Genomic DNA, 18,636 nt, shown 5'->3' with positions numbered 1-18,636 from the left:
TTTCTCATTCATAGACTGATAAAATAGAGTTATATTATATCCAATAGGCCTACTTTCTATTTTCATACTTCTGTCAAGTTTATTTAGATACAGTAATGTAATTATGTTTAATATTTGAGAGATTATACAATAGTAAGTATAGGCTGAACATACCGTATGTGAACTACTGGATTAAAAAAAAATCTAATACTACTTTCGCCGAACAATGAAATTGCCTTCTATCAGGATGCTGTGTAAAACTGTCCATAAGATGTGTAATCGAGCTTGAGGCAAATTCATTAATGTCTTCAATACAATTTGTAATGTAAACAGCTGTAAAGATGATGTACAAAATGTAAGAAAAAAATATATGCTCTAAAAAAGAAATTGAACGGTAAATTTTAATCAAATTGTCATGTCTTTGTGGAATATTGCTGTTTGTGATTACAAAATTACTGTACTAAAATTGACAGATATACAAATCCTCCACTTAGAGTCTGTGAGGCTACTTACTCTACAAAAGTTTTCAAAATTTGGAAAGCAAGATATAAGAAGTTACAAATACAGCTAATGGAATTATTGTGTCTGAATTTCCAAATGAATGGTGAATATAACTTGTAAAGCACACAATCAAAAAACAAATAGATATCCACCAACTCAATAATGGAAAGAGTTCTGGTATACTGATGTATAATTTGGTTTAGTAGCTTCCGAAACTTCGACCTCCATAATGTTCAATGTCTTGTTGATAAGGCCTGTAGATTGTGTAACCAATCTGTCGTTATTGACGACATATGTAAAAAGAAAATCCACGACAAAGTAATAACAATTATGATAGATATGCATCATCCAATCTATAGTAATTTTGATTGAGTAAGATCTGGTAGACGTCTTAGAGCAACACGCTGCAGGACAAAACGTTTTTCAAATTGTTCCATATTCTTATTAGACCTTTTAATTAATCTTACAACAAATTTTAAGATGACAATTTTTTATTTGATTTATATTTTATCGATGTTCTTTGTAAAATGATCTAACCTTTGAGTAATTTTATGTCGAACTGAATTTCCGAAAGGACTAATGTATGCAAGTATACTGGACAAAATAATGTATTGAATTAAATAACAGAACTATGAACTATGAAACATGTGTATGTTCCATTTGTTGAGCGGAAGTCTACTGCAAGAAATATGGACCCTCATAATGAAAACTGGGAGGTGAATGTATCTAACTAAAAATGTAATTAATTATGTAGCACAAGTAGTTTTTCTTGTGATCATGTTTGAAAATATGATCTGACACATATTTTAATTTTCAACAACAAAATATAAGGAAATCCTTACAGCGCTTTTCAATTGTGAATTTAAACTTTATACATCAAAAATAAAAAAAAAATAATAAAAAAGAATAAAAGAAAACCATGGACTGCACCAAAAAATTAAATTTTAATATATTTTTTCTGTTATTTCTCCATTTTTGTTAAACAATTTTGAAAAAATTAAGGTGCCGAACTAATTGTACGCCCGGATTTAATTACGCGCGGCGCTTTTGTGCGTAGGGGTTAGAAAAAATGTATTGTATTGCCTTGCAAAGTCCTGTCCGTGTTTCCATTAGTATTAGTCAATATGTACGAAGTATCACCTACAGACATTTTCTAATAAGACCTCAAGAGTGTTTTGTTGTCAAAACAGCGAAACCTTAGCATTCTTGCCAATCAGTAATTCCTTTTTAACCTTTGAAGGGGGGTATTCAGGCAATCCAAACTCCCCTGGATAAACATTTGAAGTCTGGCGGCGTAGAGTATTAACATGGGAAGGGGAGACTAATGGGCATAAAGGATTAAGTGGGGATGCTGAAAAGATGGGATGTTTAAACATTGGTGGCGCCAACAACGGCAGGTCCGAAGAGCAGGCTCGGAGAAATTCTGTTGAAAACATTGCTTTGAAAACGTGTTTTTACAGACTTCAAGTGGCATTTCTGCCTGAAATCTAGAGTTGTCTATTCTTTAAATTTGTTCACCTCAACCCCAAAAAAATTGGCCCTTTTGTGGTGTCGACTTTGAATTTTTGGGGCTGACTTTGTTTTCAATTACTTACAGTTGTACTGTACATGAGTGGATTTGTTTTTACTCAGAAAATTTCTAGTGGATCAACGTACATAAAAAGTTACCCACAAAAAGAGAGAATAAAAAATCTTATATTCTTTGGACATTTCTGCAAGGTGAAAATTATTGTTTTGTAAAAAATTTATTTTTTACTGAAGATAAGTGTTTAATTTTGTTTTATCTAAGTATACAGGATTCGAGAATATGGACCTCTCAGATGATGTAGTTACACACAAATTGTAGTAGGCTGGATTATGGCTATGTATAGGCCTACTTGTTGAATGCGTTAGTGCGACAACAACATCTGTACGTATGTACATTCAAATGACGCCGTAATATATGCAGGATGTACCAAAAACAAGTGAAAACCTGTTGAATTTGAATAATTAGGTGCAAAGCAATTGCTTTACTGCGTTCTCGTTCATTCCCGTGTGAAGTGTGAGCAATGAAGGAGGGTGTGGACAGATAGGACTACAGTAGGTGAGTTGGCCTAAATAAACACCAAAGGAAATATCAGGCATATAAATTAGCATATGTATAACATGTTTAACTGCGTAATGAGTCAAAAATTGAAAAAAAAAAATCATGATACACACTATAAGCTGACTTGTTGCACGAGGTATTGTGAGGAATACTAGAACGGTTGAGTGTTAGTTATTTGTTATAGTTGATCTTCTTACATTAGCTTAGAACTATTATATATTTAGTAAAAAAAAAATCATAAATAACTGAACCATGATGTCAATATAACTAAAATTAAATTAAGAAAAAGGATGGTAACACGGTACCGGTGGCCTATTCAAAAAACAAAATTTTCGATTAAATTTCATGTATCAGAATGTCTGTGCTCAAGCATTCCACCCCTTCCTGCTCTGTACTTCGAATGGCCTTACCCAAAGTCTTCTCTGGGTCTGCACCTGATAAATATTGATGCTATTTCTAAATAAATAACGATGCTGCAATTTTTTTAAACGTTATTTTCTGACATAACATAACAATGCTCGCGAAATTAACAATATTTTCTGTTTGCTGAGAATGAACTGTATCACGTTTAACATAACGATAACTCGTAATCATAAAATAACATCGCTTATTTATTGTTTCTCCATTTGTTTTACAGGCACTAAACAGAATTCTGTCTAAACGGGCAGTCATTGACAAATTATCGTAAATACTGTATTTGGAATTTAAATTCTGTTAAAAATTTGACTAAGTTGGCTTCTAATTTAATCAATCTACTTTCTGTCCTCTTTAATATGCACGTAATCGGCACTTCAGAATAGGCAATTAATAATTTTATTATTATTTTATAATATTTATCTTTAAACTTATTGCTTTTTCAATATAGCCATTTATTATTGTTATTGCTTTTATTGCTATATTATTAGGCCTGCTATTACTGTTTTTTTTCTGCTGTTATTTCCATTATTAATTTTTTATTTTATTTTTATTAGTTTAGAGAGCACGTAAGCCTTTTTGGAAGCCGTTAGTCAAGTTTGAAATATGCATAATAATTTATAAAAAAAAAAGAGAAAAAAAAAAGGAATTAAATTTTATATCTGCCCGCTGAAGTCTTGTGACGTTTACACCTCGTTATCCTTCTCGCCAAGAATTCCTGATAGAAGTGCGCCATCGCGGCTTCGAGCATCCAAGCATCAAACATAGTGAGAACTAACACGTTTGAAAATCAAGAAGTTAATAACTTCTTGGTTAGAATCAGTGGGGCGCCAGAACAGGCAACGTATCTGAACCCACTCCCTGTTGGACCAAAAAGGGGAAAGCCGCAATTGCTTTATTCTAATCTCTGGCCAAAACGATCTCATACACCTCAGAACATTTTAAAATAGCAAAAATTGCTTGAGTTTTTCTAGCCGTGTTGACTCGCCCCTAGACCAACTGGTTTTAAAACCGGAAATTGTCATACAGCTCTGTCGGACAGCTTACCCCTTTAGTTAAGCAAAATTCTGGCGCCAATACTGGTTCAGAAGAATGTCATGCTTTCCCCCCAACTAACACACAGGTGGAATACTGTTAGAATCAAGAATGACGAAGCTAAATATCGCTGAATTAGTTCTATATATTAATTATTTTTTAAAAAAATCAGCTTCATAGTTCCCGATATAATTTAGTATTCTAAGCTGTATCCTGAAATGGAACTACAATAATTAGACAGGCAAACGTGCAATAAAAGCATTAAATTTGGCACACGTGATAGAAATCGTCAATATGAGCAACCTGGATGATGAGACATGCAATGGCTTACTATTCAACGTGTTTTGTATTCACCTATTATGCATGTGTGGCAAATTTGAAACTTTATCAAATAATTTGCATTTACATTTGCAAATTTTACATTCCATTTACATTTAAATGTTTACATCATCATTCAAACAGTTATGTTTACATTTAACTTTTACATCAGCATTGTAATAATGTTGGACACTAGGTTATGGTAGGCTACTATATTGCATTTACATTTACATTTCACTTTTACACCATCATTTTAACAATTACTCTTTACATTGTACATCATCATTTTAATAATTTCTGCTTATATTTAACTTTTACATCATCATTTTAATAATCACTCAGGAACACTAGTTTAGATTAGGCTATTAAACTGCGGATGCTGAATATTGGAAGATTTACGAATATGCTGAATTAAATTTAAATAAAAATAACTAAAACTTAAAATGTATATACAGTACAATTGTGCAACTTAACTATGCATACGCACTTTTTTTTTCCATAAATATGTTATTATGTGACGGAGATAAGGTGAGTTACTAACGCAGCAAGTCATCGCTTCGAGCATCCAAGCATCAACTCAAGTAAGTCACTAACAAAAAACCAACATGAACATAAATAACACTTTGTAAATATTTTTTTATTTTATTATTTTATTCTTGTAAATATATTTTCAGGTTCGTTGATAAAGGTAGCAGGAGCTGCCGGAAATTTCTCATTAATTGTAAGTCTATGAGTTACTGTCTGGTGGCGGTGCTTGTAGCGTAAAACTCGTTTCTTTATCTCTGTGTGATATAACACTGCAAAACCAAGGCATTTACAGTAATGTAATGTCTGAATCCATTTTAAGGTGTTTGCGCTTAGGTTGTGAGATGCATGTGGTACACAGATCCGTGTTCTTGTCTGCATGCCTTTTGTAGCTGGTGTGTTAGCCAAGGAGTACTGTATAGTGCGACTCCTTGGAAAATCCCGTGGACTTTACCTTTTGGGTGACAGTGTTGTTTCACTTGGTTAAAAACTTTGAATGAACACTTCTGGGTTACATGATTATGAGCGGGCCCATAGTAGATATTGTAATCCTAGAGTAGAATTTGTTGCAATAAATCCGTACATCTGAAAAAACCTTTCGTTGTTGATTATTTTGTGTCAAGTCTCTTTACAATAGTTTAAGATACAAAATAACAGTTGCAATAAATTGTTACATAATTAACTCTTTATTTTGTTTCAGCTCTGGCCCCCAATTTTTTTCCTATTTATTGTAATTTTAGTTTTGAATCAGTTGCAATAAAATGGTACATTTGAACAAACTTGGATTGTTGACTCCTTTTTTCTGTCGTGTTGCTTTCAACTCCTAATCAATATTCTCTTCTCTTCACAGAAGCCAACAGTAAGTAGATAATTAGGAATCTTGTATTTTGACTGTTTAATTATACAGTGCGATGCTCACATGGGTGAAAAGTAAATTTTTAAATTACATTGTAGCTTTTGTTGTCTTTCTTTAGACTTCGTTCAGAAATTCTGCTAAATAAATTAAAATAGGAAATTTACAATAAACATCGCACATTTTTGCATGTTTAATTATTGACTTAAATTTCTAATGTACTTTATAACATTTTTAACGTTATGTTTTATTTTCAGACGATGTCTGGTTGGTCAACTGTGGGTGTTTTGTTTGTGAATGTGAAATCTATGAATGTGTGAATTATGTTTACCACCCTGTCGACTTTATTGCTTATAATGGTCCAATTGGGAACTTCAAAAAAAATTGGTAGCTGATTAAACAGCAAATACAATCAAAAGCAATATTAATGATAATAGTGGTGGTGGTGGTAGTAGTGATGATGGTCATGGTGGTGGTGGTGGTGATGATAATGACGATGATGAACAAAGGTAAGTCTTAAGGACGTGGTTGATATGGTGATTTGTCAGGTTGAGCCTGAACTTTGTTTTGAGGGAACGGGACCCTTTGCATATTATAACACTACGTTAACTCTACGTGGTGACCACTGATGGTGGTGGTGATGGTGGTAATGATAATGACGATGATGAACAAAGGTAAGTCTTAAGGATGTGGTTGATATGGTGATTGGTCAAGTTGAGCTTAAACTTGGTTTTGAGGGAACGGGACCCTATGCATATTATCACACTACGTGGTGACCACTAAATTTGAACTCTGAATTGTATACAATAATAAACATTCTATTGTATATGACAGAGGGACCTCAGTCTCGAAAAATAGTGGGTTCGTCTCCTTCACCAGGTGTGCACACTTCTGATTAGTTTGATACATCCCAAATCCCCAAAACGTTTTATGTTTTTACAGACAGTGAGTATATAATTAGGAATCGTTGTCATTGCATGTTCAATTTTACAGTGCGATGCTCACATGTGTGAAATATCAATGAATATTAAATATTTAATCATCGATTCTGTTTAATAATTTAATACAAGTTCAAGAATTTCAGAAATTGTAAAATAAACATTACATTTGTTTTTGTTTAAATGTTGATTTCTCTTCATACTTAATTTTTTAAAAGGTTTAATTGAATGCTTCAATTTCAGACAATGTGTGTTTGCTCAACCTTGGATGATGTTGGAGAAAGTAGAATGGGTGCTTCTAAAATCGATGGTTAATTAACGGCAAATTAAATCAAACGCAAAACTGATATTGGTAAACCTGTGGACGTGTTCTTGGTAATTGTGAGGATGAACAAAGGTAAGTACCGGTATTAAGAAATGTTTTTGAAGGTGGTGATTGGTCAAGTTAGTTGAGTTGAGTACTGAAGTGTTTTTGTGATCGGTAATGTACGGTATTAGATTTAGTAAAAATTTATATAACTGGATCTGGTACTCGGAACTGTATATTTTTTGTATGATTTAATATATAAAGCCACCATTGTCTTAAATTTATAAATTAATATTTGGACCTATCCAGATTTTTAAATATATCTGATTGAAATTTGATGCTGGCAAAGCCCCAAAGCACCCAAAACAATTTAATATGGATTATGAAAATAGTACGATTTTTTTTTTTTAAAATTATGACAGGAACTTGGAGATACCTGTAAAACAGAAACGGGTACTGTGGCCAGCTTCCTTCGACAGAGACGTGGTAGCTCAGCTAGATTAAAATAAAGAGTTGATAGTTCTCGGTAATGTTGCAAGGAATGTCTCGGGTAAGACTTATCATTGGTAAACAGTACTTATACCCTGTTAATCATGCATTAATTAGGCCTATAGTTCGAATTGCCACGTTTCTTTAATTTCTATGTTTTTACCCTGTATAATTTAGATAATGCAGTTAGACATTTAATTAATGGGCTTAATTAGACCTACAGTTCCACATTTCGTGAAATTTGCCTAGGCCTGTTATTGGTTTGTCGAGAGTTCAAGAAGGTACCTGTTGCTGTCGTATGCAAAACATAGGCCTACTAATACTAATAATTACAGTCTTAAAATGGTCACAAATATAATATACTGTTGTTTAAACCTCCTGAATCATGTCTGATGAGAAAGACTTTATGCATATGATGCATTTAGCTCTCAGAAGCTGATCTTTCCTTAATATTTATGGTAGATATAAAATAAAAGCTAATAGAATTTATTCTAAAATGAAGTCTAACTAGTAAGTAAATACCTTTATTGTTTCTCTTTATAACAGAGGCACAACCGTAAAGGATATGCAACAAGACTAATCAGTATAAACAGATTAAATACGACACGGAAATACTGCAGTAAAACAAGTAAGAATAATAATATAAAAGTAGATTACAAATAAAACAAAATAAATCATTGAAATATATATATATATATATATATATATATATATACATGTAGTATATATGTATATAACCTACTGCTGAATCTTTCATTTTTTGTTTCTTTTTTTGTTTATGTATATCTATGTATATGTGTATATATATAATGTATGTTGTAAAAATGTATTTTTCATAATGGTTTCCTAAATTATCAAAGAAAAGATAGTATTTTAGTTCAGGGGAGCTTGGTGTGAATAACTAGAGAACGGCATGGATTAATTAATGCTTATGTGCTAACAGTTGCGTTTTATTAGACCTAACAATGTATTAATTTTGCGTGATGGATTGTTTTGATGAACTGCATATACGCTTTGCTGCACAATCCTCTAAATCACAGTTTAAAAATTATTCTATATTCTTTTTAAGATATTGTGACTGGGACCAGATGACGGTAAATGGCTTTTCTTCCAATATGATGGCGGACTCGATCCTGATAGCTTGCGAAATTGGTATTTATTGTATCAAGCACACAACACCGTTTGCCATTGGAATATGTATTCTAAGCATAACGTCATTGTGCAGGAGATATCTGAACTTGATCACAGTGAAAAAATTCTGTGCTGTCATATGCCGTTGCCGATATTTCAAGCACTGAATTAATTCTTAGCTAAACGAAGATAGAACTAAGTTAGCTAAATGAATAAGCTTACTATTGGAACATCTGGTTAACATTACCTTGCTCGGGTTCAGGCACTGGCATCAAAGAAAATTGAATGAATAGGCACTGGCACAGGCGTAGTTTCGCTGATTTGGTGAAAAGAAAATAATACAACTCCAACAAGAACTTTGTTCTAATACGACATGCACTTGTAAAGAGAACTTAACCATTTAAAATTTGAAATGAAGTAGTGATATAATGCATCTTGTAAGATTTGCTTCCAGTAACCATTTTTACTTAATTATTGATATTATAGTTAGTTACCTTCAACACAGATTTCCATTGAAAAATACTATTTACTTGTATCACAGAAAGAAATTATTGTACATAAACATTTAATGAAATCGTATACATTTTTACAAATTAGAATTTAAAAAAATATTGTTCACACCGAATGATGGCATATAAAAGAGGTACAATAATCAAAACGATTGGATAAATATAAATTTAAAAAAAAACCATTTGCTTTGTGTAAGCATTTAAATTCTCCCGTTTTCATTGGATAAGCAATTAAAATTCAATTTTCATTGGTTAAAAAATTCAATACGACATCTTTTCGAAAGCAGATCAGATCAGTTCATTTAATTTCAAGTTTGTAAGTTTGTTTGTTTGTGTGTAGTGTGTTCCTAATCACGTTTATGTCTTGTGTAAATATGCTACAAACTCGTGTTTCATCATACCGAATACTAACCTCGGTTTATCCTCTGTCATCAATGTATGTTAATATAATTATCGTGATAAATCGCTTAGACTTACAATAAGATAAAATAAATATAAAATAGGTATAGGAAATGAAAGCATAGGTAGAAATAGGTTCAATATAAGGTATAAAATAAGTCAGTAACAGTAATAATATTAATATTAAACAAGCATACGTAAATGACAGAGGAATAAACAAAATTAACATGTTATCATACTCATTTCTAAAGATCTGCTTTTGCTTTCTATGTCGTACATGAAATTTTAATCTCCAGCGTAAAAATGGGTAACTAAAAGAAAAGCTGGTGCATACATGACTGTTTATTTCAATTAATCAACATTCATAACATAATATATTTGGCTTATGTATTTTATAACAAGTAGTACCTTTTTCTTTTGTGGTTTGGTTTGAAGGACCTGCATAAGTTTGTAAATCTTTAGAGAATGCGGATTATGGAACGTCATAGCTACTCTCTGATATCTACGGATATCAAATTAATAATCTTGTTTTTGTGCAATAATTTATCTTGTCTATGTATGTATTTTTCTGATTACGAATAAATTTAATTCATGCATTATGAAGTTTAGTTTACATATCTAATAACAAATGACAAAAAATAGTCATTATGTTTATAGTAAAATTAATTGTAAACTTATACTATATTTATTGTTAGTAAATACGAATAGTCAAACGCTTATTTCATGTAACATGATAAAAATCATATCATCTTTGCAATTTTTGGTTTGAATAATGGGGCAGTGATGATATCTCGTATGTGAATGAAGACCCATGATGCACCTCTATATTTCCAATTGATATAATATAGAAATGTATATATTATTATCCCGTAGTCTCTATCACTGTCGTGGGTTTTCCCCGAGTCCTTCGGTTTCCTCCCACAAGTAGGGTCATTAAGTGTTTTATATTAATAAATAATGAAAAGAAAATGTGTAAATCGTGTTGATTGATTTGACCATGTGACTTCAAAAAGTGTGTAAAGCTTTCCGCTCCCTGACGACGGCCCGCGTCTCGTCAAAACAACTTACAGGGTTAGGTAGCAATAAGCTCCACTCCTTACAAAGGCAGTTTCCCGTCTTTCATTTCATTTCGTTTTTTCATTGGAGAGATGTTTTGCCCTTCCTTACGTGTTATCGTACTGAATACTCAGTACGTCCCTAAATACTTGTGAACAAATTTCGCAAGTGAATTGTATTGGAATCGAGCCCTCGACCTCCAGAAACTAGCCTATCGAACTTGCGCTTAGTGACTAGAATTGAATCTGCAAATGCTATTTTGATGCGAGTTTGCGTCAGGAAAATATCATAGGAGTAATTTTGGGACGTACTGAGCATTCGGTTAAATAGCACGTCAGGTGGGCAAAACTCCTATATTTCCTTGACGTAAATTCGCATCTAAAAAGTTGTCACAATGCTGACGAGGGTGCCTACAGTATGTCCACGACGACAGCAAAGTGGGTGTGGTCGGGCTTCGCTCAAACTGTTTTGAAAGTGGGCCAGTGGTTTCAAAGCCGTAAAACCTCGAATTAAATCACTGGGCTTCTGTTTGTAATTTTGTCCATCCAAAGTCCGCAAAAAAAAAAAATAAAAAATAAAAAATAAAATAAAACCAGTCCAGAGTTTCAATTCGAGGTTTTACGGTATATATGTGTGTTGTGCATATATACAGTGGTGCCGAGAGACCGCGGCTTACTGGGCAAGTGCCCCGGATGCTAGGTAAAAAAATTAATTAAATATATAAATGAAATCCAGTATCATTCATGTGTTTTTCGCTCGAGACTAGTAAATAAAGCTGATAGTTTATCGATGAAAGCTTGAAGTAATCGCCTCTAATTTCTCATGAATATTTTCATGACTTCTAGAGTTAATGTTCACAATGTATTAAATAATAACATTCTTTGCGTCATTAACAGGGGTGGCGCCAGGATTAGCCCGAAGGGGGGGCCGAGATCCCCGACGGGGGCCGGTGCCCCCGACGAGGGTTCAGATTTTCCCGACGAAAGCAAAGTGGGCGTGGACGAGCTTCGAGTAAAAGGTCTTGAAAGTGGTCCAGGGGCGAAGACCCCGAAAATTTTGACAATTTAGGGGTTTCCAAGGCTTATTCTTAATCTATTTTAGAGTCTAATATGTAAAAAATACATATAATTTGTTTTCTCACCGACGAATTGTGCTTTTTCTCCACGACAGGGGGGGGGGGTGGGGGAGGAGGCCTACTCGAATATCTTGTTTTGAGGTAAAGTATTTTGCAGTGTATGAAATTCCTCAATTAAAGCTTTGGACAACTTGTAGTCGAATATTAGGGACATCCGTGTGGTTTTAGGTTTGGCTTTGTATTCGAGAAAGCCGAGTCGTGATTTGGATGATGTTTTCTTGATGTTGCGTTTGATAAAAGGTATTGGGTTGTTGCTTTGGCTACCTTGCATATGAGAGTGTTGTGCTTTTAAACAGTATTCTGTGTCTGTTGAGCATACAGGCTCTACGTTTAATTCGCAGTGCTTGGTTAAGGGGAACGAAATATTATTTCATTCCCTCGAAATCAGGGAACAGTGAAATTCTCGAAATAGTATGTTTTCACAATAATATTTTTTCTTACCATGTCCCTTTAGGAATTCCGTAGCAAAGTCTACCGCAAGCAAGCTACCGAATGTGTGCAAAATGAGTTAAGGTACCGTACATTATTATAAGACAGCCTCACTAATATTTTAAACAAGGGTGGCGCCAAAGTTTTCCCGACGTAGAGGGTGAGGGTTGCAAGGTCGTGACGTGGCTCAAAATGTTTCGAAGGTGGTCCAGGGGGCTAAGACCCGAGAAATAACAAGTTTGGGTTTATTGTTTTTAAATTCTTATTTAATCAATTACAAGATAGTCTAATATAGTAATATTTAGAAATGTTGTTTTTCTTCCCCGACTGGGAGCCACTAGCGCCATCCCTGGAATTATCCGCGGTTTTTATATTGTATTTTTTTTTTTTTTGTATTGTATTGCTTCCTATTTAAATCTGCATAAAAACCAAGACTATAAGCCAAATTCCAACGAAACAACATATTGGCACGGAAATATTTTAATTCACTACAATGTTATGGTCAACACAGAAAAATAATACACACTATCATTACAGTATACGTCAGCATTTTCTCTTTATGGGCAATCCTAATTCTCTATTCAGTTTGGCTTTCTTATTGTTTACGTTTTAGCTTTGTACAATCTGATGTTTTTTAGGGGTACCCAATAAAATATAGGCCTAGTTTATGAGCTTATTACAGACAGTGCTTTATATTCAATAAATAATATATTCTGTAATTGGAATTTTTAAACATTCGTAGGATATTTGGAGTTACCCCTGGACTTGCTGATCTTAACATGGTACTTTGTACAAATCTAAAAGTACTAGCCTATAACATCATAATAAAGACGGCTAAATAAATGCAGTGTACCTTTATTCCGAAACCCATTAATTCGAGACTATATTTTTTTTTTCAAAGAACCTAAAACACTCTTCCCTCTTTTAACACAAAGTTACCCCCTCTAATTAGAGAGAATTCCACATTTTCAGATCCTAAGGTGGTTCCGAATTGGAGGGCGAACTGTACCAGAATTAGCCCTATTCGAGCCTCAATTCATGACTTAGGCCCCTAACATTGATTAACAATTGGCATGTTTTATGTAGTTACATAATGGTAAGCATTTCAATTAAGAATTTTAGCATTATGATTGGAATTATATAGTACTGGAAACGATACAGTATAATACAAGACTGTGCATTAGCCAAAACTACCATAATGGGGGCCTAGTTAGCCCTATGTAAATTTGACAATACTGCTTCTATCGCCCGATTCTGCTACAGTTCATTGTATTGGTATCTAGATGAGTCATGCAATGTGTCATGTTAACGTTAAATGTTTAATACTACTGAAGTAATAGCAAAACAATATTAATTAGCCATTGCATTCGCCAACACGAGCGTTTTAGAATATTCGTTACCGAGTTACGTAATCGTGTTAAGTCGTGATTGGTCCAGTTTTATAGGTGACACGACATTGCCTCTGAATCTTATTTTCAGTGCTTGTCGAACCTGCAATAAAGATGTGTAAAAATTACTTAGTGACTATATATCCATATGTATTCATGATATGCCTATATATGGTCATGATGTGATGTAACATGACCATATTAAGGCTTGTCGAAAATGTTATAGTTTGAACAGGGCTTAACACCGTGGCAATCGTCACGGTTCAGTGATTAACGGCATGGAAGTAATACAGAATGTAGGCCAGGTACCTTGTTACTGCAGACGCACTGTGAAAACCAGACGAAGAATCCTTGCAGGCAGTTAAACGTAGCACAAGAGTGATACACAATCATCGTATCGTAGTCAGCAAGGATGAGCCAAGGAATCCACGTAAGACCAACCACTGGTGTAAGGAGCAATAAACCACAACACGAAGATCTTCAAAATTTAAATGTAATAGTATGATTAAACCAAATATTCTAAAAAAAACCAAACAAAACAAAACAAAACAAAACAAAACAACAAAAAACCCCCGTATTTTACTGAAACTTAACAATCGATATCACACGTCTGACCTTATTCGCTTAAATGTTTTCATTTTTGTTCGGTTCGCCAAGTTACATTTCTTGAAAGTTATATAGCCAACAATTCCTGTCTGTACGAGGACAACCTAGAATGGAAAGTTCTATTATTTGAATATTATTTCAATAATGATAATAATAATAATAATTGGAAACTAAAAGTACAATACTCTGGGATCGAACTTACCGATAGAGTGACACACACTTGAACAATAAAAACCCAGAAGGCAAGAGAGCTTTCAACCAACCAACACCTTAAAAAATTACAAAGTGAATGTATTTCCATTGCTTACGTCAGATGTATTCTATTTAATTCTAGGACCATATATTTCGAATTCAAAATTCATTAATTTTTTCATCGATATATGTAAAACATAAAATCAGATTGAAAGAGGAAAAAAATCTCAAAAACTCCAAAACCCCATTGGTTTGTTAAACACACACATTTATCTCTAGAAGTAATCAATTTGATATTGCATTAGCCATCCAATCTACGGGTGGCCTCAAAAAGGCTGTCCGCCCAGTTTGCAGAATGCCAAATGCAAGTTGGTCAAAATACATTGTAAGTTGAACGGAATTGAAAAAAAACACGCCTAAATTAATAGTATGTGATTATTAAAATGGGTGTTGTTGTTTTTGTTGCTCCTATATGCCTATATTAACAAAACCTCTTTAAAGCGATGAATAATGGGAAATGAAAATAAAGTAATAAAAGCGATTAATACATAATAGATCCACGGTGTGCTCTCTCTATACAAGCAGTTGTCACGACGATGAAGACTGGTGCTATCCAACAAACGTATCGACTGTTTGAGAAACGCCGGTTGTGATCAGCAAGCGGATGTTTAACTTTCATGAATACGTCTGTTGAAAACGCCAACATCCAAAATTGAGTAACCGAGAGACAGTAGTGCAGACATTGGGCGAGAAGAATGCATATTGTCTGAAATATGAAACCGCAAAGTGACTGTAAAAAAATAATTAACTAAATAATTAATCGCAATGGACAACGTAATTATTATCTATGAATATTTCATTGTAATATGTTCATTACAAGAGATTAAATGTACAGATAAATGAACTTGTAACAGACCCGTAGCCAGCATCTACAGCAAGTGGTGGGTGGGTGGTTTTGGAGTTGCCGCTTGGGAGGGGGTGGTTGTGGTGATGGTTTAGCGTTGGTGCTTAGATTTTTGGTTCGGGGGACCCCAAGGATTGCTTAAATAAAATGTAAATGTGACACAACTTGCTTTAAAAAAAAGAAACAGTTACAGAGAGTGACTCTTTCAGCGCCCTCTTTATTAAATGAAATAACGTGATGCTTTTATCAGCGAAGTCTCTTTATGAGGCTGAGACAGTGGAGTTGTTATCTGTGTGATAAAGTCCTGCTGTCATATAGGAAATGAACCCAGGAACTTAGAAAGTAAACATCTCAACCACTAAGCTATTCAAGTCGTATATATGATCACACAAAAACAAATTTTAATGTGATGGACGAAGTCTATAGGCCTACTTTTTTGAAAGGGAAGATTGAAAGAAGCCTAAAAATCACCCCTGGCTACAGGCCTGTGTAATGATATAATAAGTAGGCTACACTAAGAATCGGAAAGGTTACAAACATGTTTTTTAAAATGAAGTTCCATTACACCAACACAGACATTGACACACAGTAGAGCTATGACTTGGTGGCGCAAAAATCTATACCGATCCAAGACTCTCAAATCTCTGAAACGGAAAAATAGTATAGGCTTATTCACTCTTCTAGATTTCACTATCCACAGGTTTTGCTTAAATAGGGGTACCGTCCTTTGGATGAGACGTTTAAGCAGTTGGTCTCGTGTGCAATATAGGCCAATATAACGTCAAAGCACGCAGTACGCTCTTCGGAGAATAGTGAACGGTTCCCCGGTGTACTGCCCAATTACCACCAGAAAGACCCACTGAAAATATTTCTTCAGAATTTCGTGGGTTATCCTTGGTGTTTACACCGAATAATCGAATCCATTCAACTGTTACTGTTCTGTATACTTAGTGAATTGTCAAAATCTATGATAATAAGACAGTGACTACTTACTTTAACCCACAGATGACAATAAGGGTGATGATGAGGAAAACGCTCGAAATAACAACGCCAACTTTTGCAAGCAAGCACAAAATCCTGTTCCAATTAATCTATACAAAATTGAAATTATGCACGTTAGGTTTGGAGACATAAAACATAAGCTTATATTTATTATTGCGGTTTTAAAAGTCGGAAATTTTCAAAACGTTTGTAAAGTAGTAATAATTCTTACCGACTTATTAAATTCATCCTGGTTCACCAGATTACTGTTCGTATGATTATTGTCGGAAACACTGATGTTCACGTTGTCAGAACCAGTTGGTAGCTCATTTCCTTTGCTGTGTAATTGATTGTTAGAAACGGTTAATAAAAGACTGAACACAATCATTCAACGTAAATAGTAATATACTGGTTTGCTTTGCATTGTATTAAACATAACTTACTTCGTTTGAGGTTGTGTATATTCCTGGAGACTTCCCGAATTTGCAAGAAATATCAATTGTCCGTCTGAATACAAATGTAATTAAAATATTTGTGAAATTTTTAAAAATATGTAATTCATTGTATATAGAAATACACTGCAACAACTACTGATAAGCTTAGATTATTACGAATTATAATGTTAGTTGATAGTTGATTCAGTGTGCAATGCAAACCGAGACAGCTTAAAAGATAGGCCATGTGATTACCTGATATTGACATTCTAATAATACCAAGGATGATAATACGTAATAAACACGCCTTTAAAATTGTTCTTATCCGTTGATGTCAAGAATGTGATCGGGTCATATCTTAAATATAATAAAAGTACATTCAGGGGTTGCGAATGTGTCCAACAGTACCGGGCAATTCATTGTGTGTTAAGGTAGTCAGTGATTTGGTAGTTTTAGGTCATTTTAAGGTGTACTCAGATATTTAGAACGTCGTTTGTTATTATACAAAATGAATGGTACCGTAAACAATGGAAATTATTGTTTTTTATCGTATAAAATGCTAAAATACTGCTTTACTTTAAAACAGGGGTGGCGCCAGCGGGGGTCCGGGGCCCAGGGCCCCCGGGGGCCCAGGGCCCCCGTCGTGGAGAGTTGCCCAACACCCCCCCCCGTCGGGGAGAAAAAGCACAATTCGTCGGGGATAAAATAAATGATATGTATTTTCTACATATTAGTAGACTCCAAAATCGATTAAATAAGCCTTTGTAAATTTTCGGGGGCTTCGTCGCCCACTTTCTAAACCTTTTAATCGAAGCTCGACCACGCCCACTTTGCTTTCGTGGGGGAAATCTGATTCTTCGGGGGCATCGGTCCCCCCGTCGAGGACCTCGCCCCCCCCCTGACTGCTGTCTCTTATACACATCTAGATGTTTTAAAACAAAACAAAAAAAAATATCCGTTGTTTTTGCTTCAACTTTTACTGCTACAAAAAAAATTTATAATACAAGAAATTGGTAAGCATTTAGGCTATCACTACTTTTTGTATTAGGATAAAATATTTACCTTCCCAATTAATTAGATCACGAAAGAGATCGTAATCAACCACCATTATTATCACCGTCATTTCAGTTTTAAGATACAAATGTTCAACGTAATCAATTAATCAATTTTAAATTGTTATACAAATAATATTAATAAAATGTAATATTTAAAGAAACAAAAATAATCCGTACACTGTTATCTCAAATTCAAAGACAATAGTAGACATTCACATTAAAAAGATCTCTTACCTGCAGAAAGACTAATAAATGTTAATAGCATAAACCACCATGCGTGCTAAAATATGAAATGCCATCGTTATTCGTTATCATCATTATGTGTTCATAGTATATTTTTAAATTTGACTTAAATAATATATATATAAGCCTATATGGATAAGCAAATCATTATTTGTGGTGTGGCAACCTTGTCGAGGCATCGGACGATGGGAGTCTAGGCCTGTCAGACGGGAATTCTCCACCTCCCACGCAAATTTGGAATGATGACGTCAACACACCGAATTCCAAGACTACGACAATCAAAATTAAAGGAAATGTTTACCGGTACTTATTTAAATTTAATCTTTCTACACTACATTTTTCTTCATCATCATTAGTATACTATTATGTCTGTCTCTTATACACATCTGTACTTTCTAACATTTTTAATGTTATGCTTTAATGTCCTGTCTGTCTGTCTTTGTAGACTTTATTGCCTATAATGGTCCTAATGGGAACTTCAACAATTTTATATCAAATACAGACAAAGCAATGTTGAGGATGATGATGATGATGAACTTCAAATCGGGTACGGTACATTATACATTCTGTGTAATGAAAGAGGGAATACCGTAAAGATTTGTTGTTAACAACGTCACAAGTTAAAATCTATTACTATAGTCAACAAAATACAATAGGTCTAGGTCTATATCTCGATTCGGAGGACCAAGAGTAGAATTTACACTAGACTAAGGCGAGAGATGAAGATGC

General features: G+C 34.0%; 1 protein-coding gene and 1 long non-coding RNA gene across 8 annotated transcripts; one reads left to right on the top strand and one right to left on the bottom strand.

Moving 5' to 3' along the window:
- Positions 1-1,979: 1,979 nt before the first annotated feature.
- Positions 1,980-9,398, top strand: LOC117102755. 7 transcript variants are annotated; one of them, XR_004444494.1, is made up of 7 exons: positions 2,518-2,563; positions 3,204-3,250; positions 3,694-3,747; positions 6,893-7,046; positions 7,379-7,506; positions 7,992-8,073; positions 8,515-9,398. It is a non-coding gene; the product is annotated as an uncharacterized LOC117102755 (long non-coding RNA). The 7 variants fall into 7 exon arrangements; XR_004444477.1 differs by having other exon boundaries at positions 2,519-2,563; positions 3,656-3,747; XR_004444474.1 differs by lacking the exon at positions 3,204-3,250 and having other exon boundaries at positions 2,524-2,559; positions 3,614-3,747.
- Positions 9,399-12,580: 3,182 nt separating this feature from the next.
- On the bottom strand, positions 12,581-17,717 carry LOC117113236 (adhesion G protein-coupled receptor L4-like). Its single transcript, XM_033256880.1, has 10 exons — positions 17,672-17,717; positions 16,619-16,682; positions 16,408-16,513; positions 16,188-16,285; positions 15,733-15,838; positions 14,839-15,056; positions 14,301-14,367; positions 14,108-14,202; positions 13,802-13,970; positions 12,581-13,595 (listed from the first exon to the last, which is right to left on the bottom strand). Exons 1-10 carry the CDS (start codon positions 17,715-17,717, stop codon positions 13,509-13,511), a joined length of 1,056 nt encoding a protein of 351 aa, XP_033112771.1. The 3' UTR covers positions 12,581-13,508.
- Between the last annotated feature and the right edge of the window lie 919 nt (positions 17,718-18,636).

The sequence above is a fragment of the Anneissia japonica genome, unplaced genomic scaffold (genome assembly GCF_011630105.1).
Source record: "Anneissia japonica isolate Jap-2015-1 unplaced genomic scaffold, ASM1163010v1 scaffold483_len1788099_cov177, whole genome shotgun sequence".
In the NCBI taxonomy this organism is placed as follows: Eukaryota; Metazoa; Echinodermata; class Crinoidea; order Comatulida; family Comatulidae; genus Anneissia; species Anneissia japonica.
This window is presented reverse-complemented; position numbering and strand designations above follow the sequence as displayed.